Here is a 19,075-nt window from a genome sequence, read left to right on the forward strand (position 1 = left end):
CCCTGGAAGCTGCTCTAAGGTCTCCCTGGAGCCTTCTCTTCTCCAGGCTGAACACCCCAACTCTCCCAGCCTGGCTCCAGAGCAGAGCTGCTCCAGCCCTTGGACCATCTCTGTGGCCTCCTCTGGACCCTCTCCAACAGGTCTCTATCCTGTGCTGAGGGCTCCTGCCACATGCCAGGTATTACCAGCCTGGTAGTGGAAGCAAAGCCAAACCTGGGCTGAAGTCAAGATTGCTCGTCAACAGGTTCGGAGAAAAAGAAACAGCAAAAGGGTTTTGGTTTTCTTGCTTAAATCAATTGGATTCCAGGAAACTTGGCACCCTCGTTATCCTTGTCTTTGTTAACATCCCTTTTCTCTAGCATTCCCAAGCATGGGTTGCATTTGCTTGGTTAGTCAGAGCAAAATACAGCTGAGAGACAGACAGGTTGATAGGGCACTCCTGGAGAAGTTTAATCTAGGGTGAGGAGAAAGGACACCCTGCTGAGCCCTGATATCCCTGGAAAAAAAAACCCCATCATCCCAATTTTTATAGGCATGTAGAGTCTCCTGAGTGAGAGAACAGTGCTGAAAGTCACAGCTACAGTCTCAAGATTGGACAGATTGTTCTAGTGAGGTTTGACACAGGCTGACAAAGAAGACTGGGTTGTTCTGCCCTGCAAAGGGCAGCATCCACCCCTGGAATGAGCAATGAGTGTGGAAGGAATGAGGCCAGCTGAGGAAGAAGAGAAGCAGACGTGAAGGAGGACATCCCTGAGGAGAAAGAGCTGCTCTTGGTGCTCTGGCTCTGTGTGGAAGACTAGTGATTTTGTTGTTCTGATTTATGAAGGTGACAACAAATCATAGCCTGCCATACAGCACAGAGGCTGCTCCTCGCTTCCCCTCCCCAGGAACTTGCCCAGATATGGGCTCTGACTGAAGCAACAGGAGAAGTGGCTGTGAAGAGCCAAGCTGTGGGCTCGAACTTCAAAGCAATTTCACAGAGAAACCAACAGGGAAATCATGACAGTGGCTCAAAGAGCCCACAACAAATCTGTGGCAGGGGCAGGACTCAAGTACCAGCTGCTGGGGGCACAGGGCTCTGCTGGGCACAGCAAGACCTTGCTTGTACCCTGACCCCACAGGGGCTTGGGTTGAAGTTCTGGCCTTTTGCTTCCAGCAGGGCTTTAAAAGATGAAAAGAGCAGCTTTCCAGTACCCCCCAGTGCCTCTATTTTCAAAGGTATTTAGGTGTGAAAATGAAACCCCTGAACCCCGCTGAGGTCACTGGTAAAAGTAACTGCTGAGATGTCCTCAGTACTTTGGGTTGTTGGTGCTGAAAAGCATTTTCTTTGTCTGTTTCTTTCTTAACCCAAGCAGGACACCCTCAGCATTGCCCTCTTGTCACTGTCATGATGGCAGAGGTGACTCAGGAACTTCAGCCCTTCCACCTTGTCCTCCAACCAGGTCACTGAGGCTGAAAAGAGAAGCCCACCTGGACAATGATCTGTAGAGCTGGTGCAGAGAACACCAGGGCACACACAGTCCACTGCCCTCCACATCTCTGTGCTTTGCAGTTTGCAAACATACTTTGCAGTCCTTGAAGCCAGTCAATAACATCCAGGTCCTCAGTGGGTCTCAATACTCCTTTGTTTGCAGTTGGTATCGAACGGGTTCTGTTTCCTCCTGCCTATTGACCCGTTGTTGCTTCTGCTGCTGCACTGGGGGCCTCTGTGAAAGGAAGGAGTGATTCTTGCTTGTGAGAAAGGCAGAATAACTTGGTTCTCTGTTTATCTAGAAGTCTCTGTGTCCCTAGTAGAATCATGGAATGGTTTGGTTGGAAGGGACCTTGAAGATCATCCAGTCCCAACCCCCTGCATGGGCAGGGACACCTCCCACCAGCCCAGGCTGCTCCAAGCCCCATCCAACCTGCCCTTCAACACTGCCAGGGATGGGGCAGCCACAGCTTCCCTGGGCAACCTGGGCCAGGCTCTCACCACCCTCACACTCCAGAATTCCCTCCTCATGTCTCACCTCAATCTCCCTCTGCCAGTTTTCATCCATCCCCCCTTGTCCTCTCCTTCCCTGCCCTTGTCCCAAGCCCCTCCCCAGCTTTCCTGGAGCCCCTTCAGGCACTGGAAGGTGCTCTAAGTTCTCCCTGGAGCCTTCTCTTCTCCAGGCTGAACACCCCAACTCTCCCAGCCTGTCCCCAGAGCAGAGCTGCTCCAGCCCTTGGATCATCTCCGTGGCCTCCTCTGAACTCTCTCCAGGAGCTCCATGTCCTTCTGATGTTGGGGGCTCCAGAACTGGACCAGGTTCTCCAGGTGGGGTCTCATCCCTTTCATATTGGAGCACTTTACTCCATCACAGCTCCTACAAGACAGCTACACATTACCCAGGAGAACTGAGGCAGGGGACAGAGGTGGTGACTTGCTAAGACACACAAAGGCAGTTGGTGGCTCCACAAAATCAAGCTGCCCAAGGCTTAGGTCCACATCTGATGCTCTTGCCACTTGCCTCAGAGCCAGTCTTTTGTCCTTTCCCTTTGGCACAGGGAGGGATCCAGAGACACAACTGCTATTACCTTGGATAACGTGTGAGGCAGGAGCAGAGAGGTGCTTATCCCAGGAAACCTATTGCCAAAAGAAGGTAACAATTGTACCAATCACTGTCCTTTGAGGCTGGATGAAAGGAAAGATCCATGTATCATAACCAAGAACGAATCACACTCCCCCTCTCTTTTACTCCCCCACTGCTCCATTAAATCTACAAAACTTCAGAGGGCAGCAGGGCAACCATTAGTGTCCAAATTGCCAGGCTGGTGTCTAATGTAAATGAAACTACATTGATTTAGTGTTACTCAACATGCCTCTCCTGCTTCTTCATCTTCTGCAGTCTGATCAGGATCCTTCCTTCCAGGTAGCCACGGCCTCGTGCCCTAGATAAGCACAGAAAATAATGTCATCACAAGCCTTAATGATGAAGGTAGTTACAGGACAAAAGCCCCTGCAGCAAACTGGGTATTGGGTCATTGTTCCTGCTAATGTCATGCTGCCATTTCTTGCTATTTTTTAAAATTGGTCCCTTTGTGCAGCAAATTTCTCCCGTAGTTGCTTCGCTCCAGAGGAGATCTTGTCTTCAGTGGACCCAGCAGGAAGGAGCCATCTTCCTCTGCCTCCTGAAAAATCAGACAAGCCCCTAAAAGTTGAAGAGACTGAGAAAAAAAAAGGCTTGGTCCAGAGCTGCCTGCAGAGCTGAATTTAAACTTGGGGAAAAAATGAGGCTCTTGACCCCAGTCTGTTGCCACCCCTTAGTGCAGAGACAGACTGAGCACCAAGACCTTGCAGGAAACTCTGCAGGCATCTCAGTCATCCACCAACAGTTTCAGAAGTCAGGCAGGAGTTCAGGAAAGCAGCATGGGCTCTGCTCCTAAATTACTGATAGGCTTTTGAGACTCTTGGCACAGATCCGAGCTGCTCCACCTCTGGGGGGGAGAGATGTGGAACAAGGGATGAGAAACTCTTGAGCTTTCAAAATGGTCCAGACTGTGTATCCAAGTGCTTCTGTGATGATCTGTGTTGTGAATTGTGGTTGTCCCAGACACCTTCACATGAATGGAAGCTCTTGGGCTTTGGTTGCCCCTGTAAGCACAGAACATGCAACCTGTGAATTCAGAGCTTGCAGTTAAAATAAGCAGGAGAGGTAAAGAACAGTTATTATTCCCATCTTATTGGTTGGGAAATAAGCCATGGGAAGATGAAACGATGAGTCCAAGGTCCCCAAATGAGCCTCCAGCCAAGGTGAGCTCTCAGCCTAGATTTCTGAAGTCTGCCCAATACTTCAGCCATCCTTTCACTTCCTTTTTAAGCACTCTGTCATTATTTCTGTGAAGGAAATTATGCAACTCTTCCAGCAGCCAGAACCGTGTAATTCAGCTTGTCTGAAAGGAAATATGAAATGGCAGTTTCAAAAAAAATTAACCCTCCTGCCACACAATCTGGCAGCCCTGTCAAAATGTCTCATTTTTTATCTTCTCTTCCTCTGGTATTTAATTTCCCTCTATATTCTCCAAATAGTTGCTGGGGCTTTATCTGCATTACCCTGAAAACCTTCCCTGGAGTCTCCAGGGCCTTGGGGAGGATGTCTCCTGTAGATGAGGGATGTGATAGTTTTGAGCCCTTCATTTCTGTCCCAGGTGTTCAGATCTATTCTGTGTTCCTTGTCACTGGCACAGGAAGGTTTCCTGGCAGCTCCTCTGACAGGCAGCACCAGCTCCAGCCCTGCAGGAGGACATGGGAAGGACCCTGGGCATGGGTGCCCATCACAGCAACACATCACTCAGCCACGTTCTTAGATGAAAGATCTTTAATTCCTGATTGTTCTGTCAGTGGAAGCAGGAGCTGCAGCTCTGGTGCCCATCAGGTTCAGAAGTCTCCATCACCCCAGTGACCTGGTTTGGGACACTAAGTCTTTTGGTGGTGACCTCAGTAAGAGGATCATGGAATGGTTTGGGTTGGAAGGGACCTTCAAGATCATCTAGACCCAACCCCCCTGCATGGGCAGGGACACCTCCCACCAGCCCAGGCTGCTCCAAGCCCCATCCAACCTGCCCTTCAACACTGCCAGGGATGGGGCAGCCACAGCTTCCCTGGGCAACCTGGGCCAGGCTCTCACCACCCTCACACTCCAGAATTCCCTCCTCATGTCTCACCTCAATCTCCCTCTCCCAGTTTTCATCCATCCTCCCTTGTCCCCTCCCTCCCTGCCCTTGTCCCAAGCCCCTCCCCAGCTTTCCTGGAGCCCCTTCAGGCCCTGGAAGCTGCTCTAAGGTCTCCCTGGAGCCTTCTCTTTTCCAGGCTGAACCCCCCAACTCTAAGGATGCAGGAGAACCCATGTGACAAAGGAATTTGATCAGGATGAAGCAGAGTGCCTCTGGTTTCTGCCCCCCACATGGTCAAATCCTGCCCTAGATCTCCCAGGCTGATGTGGTTCCAGCCCATCCACCCCCACCTCTGCCTCCCCAAACCAAAGAATCCATTTACAGTTGGATCGGGGTCGAGGCTTTCAGGCTCGAGTACCTTTCACATTCATGGATCTACAGGGAGAGGCTGTTGTGACACTGTTCCTTGTGTTCTTTATTCTCTCATTACGAAGCAATTTATTCATTCATGGAAAACAACAACAACAAAAAAGCCCATTTTCATCAGCTGCACTTCCACCTTCTGATGTTTCCGGCAGAAAATCGGGGACAGGCTCTGATGTAAATTTGGGACCTGAAGAGCCTACCTGGTGTTCTGGTGAATTCCATATTCATTCGGTGGAGGGGAAATTAATAGGAAGCTTTAGTTAATAGATACTTCAGATAAAAGTGCATCTGATCACCATAGCAACATGAAAGAGGCAGCAAGGAGAGGAAACGTCATCGTGTCTGTGCCTTGACCTGCAGCAGAAACAGCCCGAGAGCTGCAGGTTTCACACAGGGATGGGTGGAAGCTCTGGAGCCCTCAACACAAGAGGGACATGGACCTGTTGGAACAAATCCAGAGGAGGCCACAGAGATGGTCCAAGGGCTGGAGCAGCTCTGCTCTGGAGCCAGGCTGGGAGAGTTGGGGTGTTCAGCCTGGAGAAGAGAAGGCTCCAGGGAGACCTTAGAGCACCTTCCAGGGCCTGAAGGGGCTCCAGGAAAGCTGGGGAGGGGCTTGGGACAAGGGCAGGGAGGGAGAGGACAAGGGGGGATGGATGAAAACTGGAAGAGGGAGATTGAGGTGAGACATGAGGAGGGAATTTTGGAGTGTGAGGGTGGTGAGAGCCTGGCCCAGGTTGCCCAGGGAAGCTGTGGCTGCCCCATCCCTGGCAGTGTTGAAGGGCAGGTTGGATGGGGCTTGGAGCAACCTGGGCTGGTGGGAGGTGTCCCTGCCCATGCAGGGGGGTTAGGAATGGATGATCTTGAAGATCCCTTCAAGCCAAACCATTCCATGGTTCTATGAAGACACCTTTGCTCCTTTTCAAGCACAAAGGCACCGTGTCCCCAAGCACGTGGTTCATGTAGGTGACACTCACATGCAGAGTCAGAGCTTGGGGGGGAATCCTGGCACAGACCCTTTGGCTCAGGCTCCCAGGAGCACGGAGCACCTGCTGCTCCCCTGGACTCCAGCAGCTGCCGAAGTGCAAACGAGGCCCTCACTGTCTGTTATGCAAAAGCAGTTTCTTAGCAACAAAAATGATATTCTGTGAGAAGGCAACAAGCATTAGCAGGATAATCCTGGGTAATTCCAGACAAGACTTAAATGGGTGGATGGATAGGTGGACTGAATAATGACAGAATAATAATAATGGAAATAATGAGGCTCATCTTTCTCTGGAAAGGAAAAGAAACAGCTATAAATAAAATACAACAGGAGAAAGCCTGTGCCAACTCCCCATGTAAAGATTAGAGCCACTGAAATTCAACTAAAAATAGTGTGAGCAACGTTTGTGGCGCCGGGGAACGGGCCCGAGCGGATCCTTCAGGTTCTTGACACCCTGGCAAGACTGGGTGACCTCCACAAGCAGGCGCACCCATGGCCAGCTGAACAACCCTTGGTGTTCCCTGCTCCCAAAGCTCCCTCCCCTCTTTCCCCCCTGCCCGGGCGCTCCAGGGTTTACAGCCCATCTGATGCTTCTGATGATCCTGTAAGTTTCCTGCCCCTGTTCACACGTTCCATTCTAGCAGGTCACTTTGTCCCTTTCAAGGTCTCATTCTGCCCTTTCCTGCCCCCGTGGCTGCCTTCCCAGTCCCCACCATGACCCGCACCCGCTGGTGTCCTCCTGCCCCGGGGAGCAGGGCACAAGGGGCTGTGTTGGGGCTGGTCTTGGCATCAATCCTGCTCCGTCTGGGGACCCCCCGGGTGGAGCCCAGTTCAGTCCCTCGGTTGCTGGGACCGTAAAACCCCCCCGGGGGTCACTGGGACCTGCGGAGATCTCCCTTCTCTCCAGCAAACTATTTATCCCTGACACGAGGGTATAGAGAGAAAATAAAACCCCAACAACGTGATTCCAGCACTAGGATGGGAAAACAGCACTAACCCCAACCCTCTGCTGCTGACACTAGGACGTGAAACCAACACCCCCCTGCACTTCTAACCATATTTTCGGGGAGCCAGAGCTTCACTCATCCAGGCCAGGCTCCTGAGCGCCCTGTTTCCCCCCGCTCCATCCGTGTCTCGCCATCCCGGGGGGAGGGAGGCTGCACATCTTGTCCCCCGGGAGGGACCAAAGGGAACCAGCCTGTTCCTCCCAGGGACTTGGCTTCGCTGCTCCCTCGCTGCCCGGTGCCTGGAACGCTCCCGGTGCCGCCGCAGGGAGGCCGGGCCGGCAGGCCGCGGAGCTGCCAGGCTCGGGAGCTCAGCCCGTTCGAGGAATTCACCGGAAATAAAACAAACCCCCCCCCCCCGCGCAACGGAAAACACGGCGTCGAGTTGTAGAAGCGCTGGGGATCGGAATTCCCGTGTGGGACTAAAGCGTTCCAGGCGGTCGGGAGACCCCGGGTCACCGTCCCCGGGCGCACAAGGAGCGGGTCCCTGCGGTCCCCATCGCCCCCCGGCCCCCCCGGTGTCCCCCACAAGGGGCTGCGGGGACGTTCCCCGGCCCGGGGGACGGAGCAGGACGCGAACCCGCGGCCCCCCCAGCCCCGCCAGCCCCGGCGGGGCGCGGGGCGCGCTGGGAAAGGCAGGCGCGGAGCCCCCGGGATGCGCGGGAAGGGGCGGAGTTCCCGGCACCGCGGGACTACATTTCCCAGTGTGCCCCGCGCGGCGCGGCCCGCGGGCTCCGGCCACCTCCTCTTTCCCGCTGCCTGCCGGGAAATGGAGTCCGCGGGGGGCCGCTCCCGCGGGGCCGGGCCGGCGGCGGGACTACATTTCCCATCGTCCTCCTCCCTCCCCGCCCCCCGGGGGCCGCGCGGGCGCCATTTTGTTTCGCTTTAGCACCTAAGATGGCGGCCGGGCGGAGGGACGGAAGGTTGCTGTGCTGAGGTGAGGGTTGTCTCGCCGGGCGCCGCCGGCCCCGCAGGGCTCCTCCCCGCCGGGGGGCTGCCCTCGCCCGTCCCCTGCGCCGGGCCGAGCTGGGGGCGTGGAGGAGCAGCCGGTCCATGGCCAGGAGGTGGCCGGGCCGGTCGCCGCGGCCCCCGTCGCCATGGACCTGCGCACGGCTGTGTACAACGCGGCCCGCGATGGGAAGCTGAAGCTGCTGCAGAAGCTGCTGGGCAGCCGGAGCCGGGAGGAGCTGGAGGCGCTGACGGCAGGGCCCGGTGGGGGAGACGGCCCCGGGGGAGGCAGCACCCCGCTGCTGATCGCCGCCCGGCACGGGCACCTGGAGGTGGTGGAATACCTGCTGGATCACTGCGGCGCCCGCGTGGAGGAGGGGGGCTCGGTCAACTTCGATGGGGAGACCATCGAGGGGGCCCCGCCGCTCTGGGCGGCCTCTGCTGCCGGGCACCTGGGGGTGGTTCGCAGCCTCCTGGATCACGGCGCCTCCGTGAACCAGACCACGCTGACCAACTCGACGCCGCTGCGGGCTGCTTGCTTCGACGGGCACCTGGAGATCGTGCGCTACTTGGTGGGGGAGCGCGGGGCTGACCTGGAGGTAGCTAACCGGCACGGACACACTTGTTTAATGATTTCTTGCTACAAAGGGCACCGGGAAATTGCACGTTACTTGCTGGAGAAAGGGGCTGATGTGAACCGCCGGAGCGTGAAGGGGAACACAGCCCTGCATGACTGCGCCGAGTCTGGCAGCTTGGAGATCCTGCAGCTCCTGCTCCGCTCCAAAGCCCGCATGGAGAAGGATGGCTACGGCATGACTCCTCTGCTAGCGGCCAGCGTCACCGGCCACACCAACATTGTGGAGTACCTCATCCAAGGAGGGCTGCAGCAGGAGGATGAGGAGGTTGCGGGGAGCCAAAGTGGGACCTGTGCGGCAGGTGGGAGCCATCTGAGGTGCTGCAGCAGCAGCAAGGAAACTCCTCAGGGCTGCAGTGAAGAGGTGTGTGAGCAGTGTTGTGCCTCAGCTTCCAGTCAGGATGAGCAGCAGGTCCCTAATGTCTTCTGCACTCGAGAGGCTGCTGTGGAAGCACTGGAGTTGCTGGGTGCTACGTTTGTGGATAAGAAGCGTGACCTGTTGGGAGCCCACAAGTACTGGCGGAGGGCGATGGAGCTGCGGTGCGAGGGTGGGCAATACCTGCCCAAGCCTGAGCCCCGGCAGCTGGTCCTGGCCTACGACTATTCCCGAGAAGTGAGTTCACTGGAGGAACTGGAAGCTTTGATTACTGATCCCGACGAGATGCGCATGCAGGCGCTGCTGATCAGGGAGCGCATCCTGGGCCCTTCCCACCCCGACACTTCCTACTACATCCGGTACCGAGGGGCAGTCTACGCCGACTCCGGCAACTTCGAACGCTGCATTAACCTCTGGAAATACGCCCTGGACATGCAGCAAGGCAACCTGGAGCCTCTCAGCCCCATGACCGCCAGCAGTTTCCTTTCCTTTGCTGAGCTTTTCTCTTACGTGCTTCAGGACCGCTCCAAAGGCACTTTAGCCACTCACTTGGGCTTCTCGGACCTCATGGGAGTGCTGAGCAAAGGGGTCCGGGAGGTGGAGAGGGCACTGGTGCATGGTAAAGACCCTGTGGTTGACTCAGCTCAGTTCACCAAGACACTGGCTATTATCCTCCACTTGGTCTTCTTGCTGGAGAAGGTGGAGTGCACCCCGGAGCAGGAGCACCAGAAGCGCCAGACCATCTACCGCCTGCTCAAGTGCAGCCCCCGGGCCAAGAATGGCTTCACTCCTTTGCATATGGCTGTGGACAAGGATACCACCACGGTGGGACGTTATCCCGTGGGCAAGTTCCCATCCCTCCACGTTGTGAATTTGCTTCTGGAGTGCGGGGCTGACCCGGACAGCCGTGACTACGACAACAACACCCCCCTGCACGTTGCTGCCCGTAACAACTGCCCCCTGATCATGAGCGCCCTGATGGAGGCTGGAGCCCACATGGACGCCACCAACGCCTTCAAGCAGACTGCTTATGAGTTGCTGGATGAGAAGCTGCTCACCAAGAGCATGATGCAGCCCTTCAATTACATCACCCTCCAGTGCCTTGCTGCTCGCGCCCTGGACAAGCACAAGATTCCCTACAAGGGTTTCATCCCCGAGGAGCTGGAAGCCTTCATTGAACTGCACTAGGGTGGGAGAGCTGAAGGTCCCCAGCCTTTCCTGTCACCCATTTCACCCCACAGAGGTAGTGCAGCCTGAGATCTCAGGCCATCCTTGCCCAGGTGCTGAAGGCCATCGCTGCGAGCTTTGTCCTCATCTGTCACCACAAAGCTGGTGTGTGTAGGGGTAGGGGAGGAGGCTGCTCCAGAGCTCATGGCTATCCCTCCTTATTGTCACCTTCAGGTACCAGCTATCTCCAGTGCACTGTATCCAGAGAGGGCCACAGCCCCTGCCCTGTCCCATGCCAGCTGTCTTGTCCTGAGAAGGAAGGAAAATGGAGATCCCTGAGACCTGCAGCCTCTCCTGTTAGTGCAGGATTAACTCAGCATAAAGCTTTGGAGCAGCCACACATCACACGTGTGCTCTGGCCCTTCCCATCCCAAGTACTGAACAGCTAGGAATGCAAGTGAGGAATAAAAAAATACCTTCCAACTAATTCTTTCCCCACCCCCTTCTCAGATTTGCTACGTTATCAATCTAACAACCTGAGGTAGTTGCCTTGCGTGGCAGTAGGGCTGGGTATGCTGAGGACAGGGGTTTTTTTCCCCTCTGCCTTGGTTGGCCAAGTAGCAAGTGGTGTTAAAGGCCTGAGATTGCAATGATTGTGCATAAAGCTGAGTTATTTTTTCTCTTGTAGAGCCAGGCCCTATCTATGCTGCAAGACTTCTTCAATCCTGTAGGATGTAGTAAGGTCAGTTCTGGTTATTTAGTTTCATCAGTAGTTGTTGGGGTTTATGGATGGGGAGGAAAAACTGCTACCTTAAGAACAAAATAATGTGAAGTTCAGGCCCTTGGCTTGCATACATTCTGCTGATGTTCACTCCCTTCCCCACGTGGAGGTCCTTTAGCTCCAGAGGTCCACAGGGATGGAGCTGTATAGGGTGGATTTGACCAGGTTTCAGAGCCAAACCAGTGCCCATGGAACCATCTCTGAGGATGTTCTCTTGGAAGCCCTCTAGGATGGGAGGTACTCATAGCGTGGGTGGTGCTCAGGGGGTTATTAAAGCAAGTGAGTGTTTGTGGCATGTTTGCATGAGGGTGGTCTGAAGGAAGAGAGAAATGAAAGTTAAAGGTGCCTTCTTGTTCTTCTGAGGTTAATTAGTATCAATCCAGTGGGCTCTGTTAATTACCCCATTCTGAAAACCTACAGGGAGTGGGTTGTTAGCATCTGGGGTTTGGCTTTTAATTCTTTTTGCAACTTCACTGAGGATGGTGCTACTTCAAAGGTGGAATTTGAAATCTCCTTTGGCTACTGTTTGGGCAAGCTCCTTCCTTTCATTTAGGAGCTGCACACAACTTGGTTTTCTCTTGAAATCTGTAGTCTCAGGGTAGGTATTTGCCTGCATTAGCAGAACCCTCCTTGGTGAACAACAGTGTTGGTAAACATGATGCTGTTCCAGCAGATGATCTTCTTGCAGGGGGAGTGACTGGGCTTTGGCAGCCAGGGGCTCATTTCTTGGCCCAGGGCAGAGTGGAAAGCACAGTTGGGGGTGAAGCAGCTGCCTCTGAGCTTTGGGAAAGGTCAAGACTGGGAGAGCAGAACCCTGATAAACAACCATGCACTAAATGCTCCTGAAGCTTCTCTACTTGTATTTATAAGCCAGCACATCCATATGCTTCAATAATCCAGTGCTCTCTGCCCCTTAAAGGTGTTGTAGATCTGCCATGACGTTTTTGCAGTGTTAACTATAACATTTATTTATAAAGCAAAGAGGTTTAACTTCTCTTGAGATGTAAAGTGCAGAGTTAGTTTAGCTACATTCTCTCTATATTTTTTTTTCTTCTCCTTTTGGCTGAGACCTGAACTAAATTGCAGGAATGGAACTTGTTTAATTTGTGAGCTGTTGAGCGCTCTTAACTTTAAATAATAAAACAAAAAATGGCTGCTAGAATGCAAGTGCCTTGGACTTCTTGCTGGTAACCCTCTGTTTTCAGCTTCTTTCCCAGGGATGGGCCACTTGTGGGTATGGAAATACTGGGAGTTTGCAATCAACAGGTGTGATTGTTTTCATTTCATCTGAATTTACTCCTGGGAAAACGAATCGGTGCTGAAATTGCAAACATTTCCCCTGGAAAAGGGTAACACTGAAGTGACACCTCGTTTTAGGTCCTTTGCTTTATCTTTTGGAGTAAATGGAGCAGTGGGAAAGGAGGCAGCTGTGTTGGCTCAGATGTTACCTGCTTTATCTGCAGTTGGGATGCTGGGCACAGCAAGGAGAAAGAGGGACACGTTGTGGCTGTCACAGTTTCTTTTTCAAGCCCAGAGCTGTCAGTGGGAGGTCAAAAGCAGCCAGTGGAATGTAGAGCAGTTAGTTCCACACAAGAATTTGGATTTCCAAAAAGTTTTGGCCTTCTTTTATGGTCCCCTCTAACTCAAACCATTCTGTGATTCTGTTGGGAGGGTGGTGAGAGCCTGGCCCAGGTTGCCCAGGGAAGCTGTGGCTGCCCCATCCCTGGCAGTGTTGAAGGGCAGGTTGGATGGGGCTTGGAGCAGCCTGGGCTGGTGGGAGGTGTCCCTGCCCATGCAGGGGGGCTGGATCTAGATGATCTTGAAGGACCCTCCCAACTCAAACCATTTTCTGATTCCCCAGAGAGGATGGGAGCATATGGATAAGATACTTGTATATTTGTCCCTTCATCAGTTGCTCCATTCTCAAAAATAAGTCATGATGGTTTGATGGGTGTTGCTGCTTTTATGCTAGATATGGCACAAGCAGTGTCTGCAGTTCTGTGGGACATGTTTCTCCCACTGAAATTCTGCTGCTGTGTGATAGAAAAGGGCTTTAATTTATTTTTTTTCAACACATAAATGATCTGTAATTACATAGTAAGGACCCAGCAATGAAGTGTTGATAGTAATTACTGTGTGGGAGAAATCACTGTGTGAATGTAGGGGTAATTACAATGAACAGTCCTTATTTATTGTAGGTGTGGTCTGGATCTGCTCCAGTATGTGGGGCTAGACAAGGAGTTGTGGGGAGCAGTGGAATGTTTCAGTGATGTTGTTCTCTGAGTAATTATCTTGGACAGAGAGTGAAGGTGGTGTTTGTTTTTTTCACTGGGGTGGCTACTGACCCTCCCAAAGCCCTTCTGTGCACTGGCAAGATAGGAAAATTGAGAAGAAATTCTTGGGTGTGAGGGTGGTGAGAGCCTGGCCCAGGTTGCCCAGGGAAGCTGTGGCTGCCCCATCCCTGGCAGTGTTGAAGGGCAGGTTGGATGGGGCTTGGAGCAGCCTGGGCTGGTGGGAGGTGTCCCTGCCCATGCAGGAGGTTGGGAATGGATGATCTTGAAGGTCCCTTCACACCCAAACCAGTCTGGGATTCTATGATTTCCAGGTATGCAACAGCAAAGAGGGTCCTAAAAATGTGGGATGAATGAAGCTGCTGCTGCAGTTCAAGCAGGGCTGTGGCTCTTCCGTGGATGTTGCTCCCAGTAACCTTTGAGCCTCTGGGCCCTTCACACATTAAGCTTAAAAAACAAAATCCCCAGCCCTGTCATGTGTCTTTTCCTTTTTCCAGTCCAAGCAAACCTGGTGTGACTGTGTTAAGGTTGTTGACAAGCTAGAGCAGCTTCAGTTGCCAGCTTTGTATGAGGTTTATTTATGGAAAGCAGAGGAGCTGGGGAAGGAGTGAGGTGTAGTTTTCTCCCAAGGGGAGGAGCTGTCCTGGTGGCTGAGCAGTGTGATAAGAACTCCAGTAACACAACAGCTGCTGGAACAAAGGTGACATGGAGGAGAGAAAATGGGGAATTAGAAGGAATCTGAGCACTTGGAGCATTCCAGCAGACTATAAAGAGTGAACGAGTTAATCCATTGTCATTGGGTCCTTCAAAGGTAAAAGCTGAACTGTTCCAAAGCTGGAAGCCAACAACTGATGGCAGCCTTGAAACAGCAATGTTGGTTCTTGTTCTGCTCAGGGCAGAGAATGCTTTTATTTGTCCAGGCTTGGTATCTTATGTCTCAGCCAAGGAGATCCAGGAGCTCAGCCTCCTTGAGGTGGTGATGGGGGAAGCAGAGAGACCTTATATTGACAGGTTCATGAGAAAGGACCCGTGGCCTCTTAAGAGGAAATTCTGTGGGATTGAAATCCAAAACCCTTGACAGCCACCAAGCTGTTGCACTTTGTAGGGACATACCAGCTCTCAGCTCCTACATCTGGTGGTGCCCAGAAGCTCCAGAGCTTGCACTGAAGGTCAGCCAATGCTCAAGGTTCCCCAGCATCATCCCACAGACATCCTCATCCCCTCCTGAGGGGCAGAAGCTGCTCAGAAACAAAAAGGCAGCAGTTGCAGCTGTGTCAGCACAGGCAGGTGTAGGGGACTGTCCTTTATGCTGTTACCTGCTGTTGCCTGAGGAGCCAGGGCTGAGCAGAGGCTCCCAGCCCATTCTCTCCTCCTTGTTGGGGTGGTTCATGTCTCAGCAGTGAGCTGAGTGGGCTGATACTGGTGTGTGAGGGTGTGCTGGGCAGGTTGAGCCAGAGAGGAAGAGTGAGAACTGGCCAGTCTTTAGCCGAGTCACAAGAGTGCTCCTAAGAGGGAATTCATGTCTGCTGAACAGTCTTTTATCCAAGGATTTATTAATATCCTTCCTAAGCAGTTGTTGGTTGGAATGCTTGGATGGACAAAGGCTGTAATCCAGAATTAGACTTGGTGGGTGCCCAGTTTGGGTAGTCCCAGGATGGCTAGTGGTGTCCTGCACTTCGCCTGCCAGATCGTGCTGGCTCCTCTCCATTTGAAACCTACTGGGACAGTTGCCCAGAGTAACACAAACTCCCACACACCTGCAGGAATACCTGAAACGGGGCCACCCCCCTGGATCAACCACTTGGGCACTCAAGGACCCCCTCAGCAAGGACTCAGCAGGTTCCTTCCTGGGGTGCAGAGAGGAGCAGGCACTGCCCTGGGAGGCCCTGGAGTAGGGTGAGAGTTGGAGCTCAGGGGGTTGGTTGGAGCTGGATGGAGCTGGATGGAGCTCACGGGGTTGGTTGGAGCAGGACTCAGAGCTCAGGAGGTTGGTTAGAGCAGGACTCAGAGCTCGGGGTTGGTTAGAGCAGGACTCAGAGCTCAGGAGGTTGGTTAGAGCAGGACTCAGAGCTCAGGGGGTTGGTTGGAGCAGGACTCCGAGCTCAGGGGGTTGGTTAGAGCAGGACTGAGCTCAGGGGGTTGGTTGGAGCAGGACTCAGAGCTCAGGGGGTTGGTTGGAGCAGGACTCGGAGCTCAGGGGGTTGGTTGGAGCATGACTCGGGAGCTCAGGGGGTTGGCTGGCCCTGCTGGGGTGGGGGGAGCAGTCCCATTTCTCACCGTCTGGTGGCTTCGGGCTGACCTCTGCTGACAGCCGGCAAACGGCTGCGGGAGAAGCCGGCTGAGGGAGAGCCTGGTGTCTGGGGCTGCTCCAGGTGCCCTCCTTGTGCTGAAAGCCCAGCAGGTACCTGCCTGGTAAAGCCCTCACCCAGGCCCTGCAGACACACATCCCCCCTTGCTGACCTTCCACCACTCCTCTTCGTTCTCTGCTCAGTGCTTTTGGTTTGCTGTCCAACTTTTTTCTCAAAGGCAGTAACATAAATATTTGGAGTAAGCAAGTACCATTTCTCCATGCAACAGCCAGACTAATGACCCTTGTCCCACCTCTGACCTTCTACAAGCAGGAGTAGACACTCAGCTTCTGCCCCCTCAGACTTTGTCTGCATTTCCCCCTTCTCATTCCACCTTCATGAAGTCATTCCCCCCCCAAGCACAGCTTTACTGTAAAGATTCTTGTTCAGCCTTCTCTCAGGTGTGTAGTATTAGTTCTTTAACAGAGTTTTCTTAAATACACAAATACTCCAAACTGTGCCCCCAGGACCACGTGGGAATTTTGTCTTTCACACACACAAAACTTCTCTCTCTGTAATTTCAGAAGGGAACTGGGCAGAGTGATCTCTGGATGGCTCAGCCTGGAGGTCTGCAGCTTCTCAGCAGCTTCTGAGCTGATTTCCTGAACTTTCCTGGCTCTGGTGCCAGAGGCCTGGGGGAGATGGTGCTGCTGGTGCAGCTGCATCTGGCACACACTGGTGGGAAGGGCTGAGAGGATGCTCTGCAACCCCCAGCAGAGAGGATTGTTGGAAGAAAAGGGTGGGACCTCATGGTGCTCAGCACCTCGACAGGGGCCACGGTGACTGCCCAAAGCACCCCCTGAAGATTTTCCTTCAAGGTTTTCCTTTTGGTTAGATGATGAAGCAGAACCATCTCCCAGCCCCCTTCACCCCAGAGGAACAGATGTGCAGATACCCTGATATCCCCGACTGCCCCTTGGCCAATTCTACAGGAAAGAAGAACCAGAGAAGCACAAATCAATTCATTAAAATTAATTTCTAAAACCTTGTAGCAGCCTCAGAAAAATCAGGAAAATTGTTTTCTCAATTACATGAAAATAAGCACAAGGAGAACAGCCTCAGGAGATGGCAGCCTCTTTTGTCCAACAAAAAGGAAGGTAAATTTCTCCTGTGCTCCAGGAAGTGGCACCTTTTACCTGCAGTGCAGTAAGAATAGTCCCAGTCCCAGCAGAATCACTGTGATTGAAGGTTTGAAATGAATGTGTCGCCAGCCTTGGCTGACCTGCTGTGCCTCTGATCAAGCACTGGTGTCTCCCTGTCCATCCTGTGGACCTGGTGTGACAGTTTCCACCTGCATCACGTTGTGGTTCCCAATCTGAACCATGCGGGCGTGTTGGATGACGATGGATGTTGGATGTTGGATGCCTCCTGCACCTGGCATCATGTTGTAGTGGCCTGGTGGGAGATGAAGTGGTTGGAAAGGAGGGGGATCCATCTGAGCAGGCCCAGGGTGACCAGCTGGGGGAGATGGGTATGTGGCAAAAGGGACAGCTGAAGGAGGGGGACACCATTGGTGGGGTGGTTGCTCCAGCAGCTGTGGCTGTGCTGCTGATGGAGGCTCCTGGGCAGGGGAGCCAAGGTTCAGAGCAGCTAAATTCAGTGTCTGATACCGTTCCTGATACAGCTGGAGTTTCCTTCTCTGCCTCAGCTCCCACATGGCTTTCCTCTCATTGATCCTACTGCTGCTAAAGGTCTTCTGCACTTTCCTGGGGAACCCAAGAGAGTTCTCATCCAAGTTCACCAGCCCACCAAGCATGCTGGGGATCTGACTCGGCCCCAACGGGTTCTCCTTGGGTAAAAAAGGGATGACTGAGTTGCGCTTGGATGGATTCTGGATGGAATCCATCAGAACAGTGTTTGTCTGGAACATACACAGGTCACATGGGAAGTTGTTGGTCAGCAGAAGGATAATGAAAGCAGAGTTTTCCATAGCATCCTGAAAGGAAGTCATATGGCTTTGTCCAGCAATGAAGAAGTCCTCACAGAGTGTGGCACCATTGGGAACCCCCATGTTCTCCAGCAGGTTCTTGACCCGCTGGGCAACGATCTCATCTTCACTGGCGTGCAGAACAACAAAACTGAAGAACTTTTTCTCTCCACCATCTGGCTCTGATGTGGGCACTGGTTCTCTAGTTTGGAGAGGAGGAGGCCAGACTGGAGAGGGGGATGAGTGGAGGGGAGTGGGATGTGATGAGTTGGAAGAAGCTCCATTAAGAGGATGGGGAAGCGTTGAGGAGAAGGAGTAGGTGGGAAGAGGAAGGGAGCAGGCCGAAATGGAAGCAGGTGCAGAGTTAGAAGAAATGCCTACAGGAACATTGGAGTCCTCCCTGGATACGTGTGCAGCACCAGTATCCACTGTAGCTCTTGAATCAGGAGGACCTGTAGATAACTGCTTTTTGTCTTGCTTTGTGTCTCTGTTTCCTTCTGGTGCCCGAGGTTCTGCTGCCACCGTACTGGAGACATCACTGCTTTCCACAGGTTGGTTCCCAGCTCCCAGCCTGGGCAGCTGGGTTTTGGGAACAGGGGAAGCTGGATGACACAACCCCACCTGCAGAACTTCCTCAGGTTGGGGGACTTGGGCACCTGCATCCTGCCCAGGATGAGAGTTGGATCTGCTGGCCCAGCTGGTTTCCTGCAGGCCATGGCTCTGCCTGTCCTCATCAGGTCCAGCACCACCCGTGCTTCTTTGGCAAAGCTGGCTGGGCTTGGGGTCACGCTGCTGGGAAGAAGGTTGGGTGAGAAAAGGACACGTTGGCGAGGCACTGATCTCAAAGCAACTGGGGATAGAGGGACTCCCCAAGGAGCACAAGGTCCGTGGGCCTGTAGGGTTGGAGCTGCCTCCAATCTGCACTGGAGAACTTCTCACCACGTAGTTTGGGCTGGGCATCTGGTGAAGCCCTATGTCCACATCAGATCTCAGTGTCTGGAATTTTTCATCTGAGTCCTTGCTGGTAGCAGAGTCATGTTCTTCCTGGTCCTCAACTGGGACACTGTTGAGTGTGTCCCCCCAAGTTTCCCTGGTGGGGTGACAGGCTGTGGTGGCTTCCCCCAGAGCGTCCTCACTGTGCAGCTCTTCTTGGAACAACACAGCACGGATGTGGTTCAGAAATGCCACGGCTTCAACTTCCAGCACTCCCACAGTACCCAGTTTGCTCTGGTGAACACACTGGGTTGCCCAGTTATCTTTCAAGGAATCCAAACCAATTCTTGCTTCCACTTCTTGCCCCAGTGTGAGCTGGACCACGACTTGCAGGAACTTGCTGCAGAGCCCAGGTTTCAAGTCCTTCACTTTATCTTCGAGGTGAAGGAGTTTATCCTTGAAGGAAAGGAGTTTATCATGTGGCATCTGGCATAGAACATTAAAAACTTCCTCAAGGCTTGCCTGGAGGTCGTTGCTCTGTGCCATCTCCTCAGCTGGTGGCCCAGATGATGGAGTGAAGCAACATGGGTGGAAAAAGTGTATTATGGCACTGGGAGTGAAGG

General features: G+C 53.3%; 3 protein-coding genes across 9 annotated transcripts in view; 2 read left to right on the forward strand and 1 right to left on the reverse strand.

Annotated features, from left to right (window-relative positions):
- Positions 1-19,075, forward strand: part of UHRF1 (ubiquitin like with PHD and ring finger domains 1) — a 73,307-nt gene that overhangs the window by 17,654 nt on the left and 36,578 nt on the right. The window lies entirely within an intron of this gene.
- Positions 7,922-12,115, forward strand: FEM1A (fem-1 homolog A). Its single transcript, XM_051639761.1, has one exon. The coding sequence runs from the start codon at positions 8,145-8,147 to the stop codon at positions 10,191-10,193; it is 2,049 nt and encodes a 682-aa protein (XP_051495721.1). The 5' UTR covers positions 7,922-8,144; the 3' UTR covers positions 10,194-12,115.
- TICAM1 (TIR domain containing adaptor molecule 1) lies at positions 16,558-19,068 on the reverse strand. Its single transcript, XM_051639760.1, has one exon. The coding sequence runs from the start codon at positions 18,996-18,998 to the stop codon at positions 16,830-16,832; it is 2,169 nt and encodes a 722-aa protein (XP_051495720.1). The 5' UTR covers positions 18,999-19,068; the 3' UTR covers positions 16,558-16,829.

The sequence above is a fragment of the Apus apus genome, chromosome 24 (genome assembly GCF_020740795.1).
Source record: "Apus apus isolate bApuApu2 chromosome 24, bApuApu2.pri.cur, whole genome shotgun sequence".
Classification (NCBI taxonomy): domain Eukaryota; kingdom Metazoa; phylum Chordata; class Aves; order Apodiformes; family Apodidae; genus Apus; species Apus apus.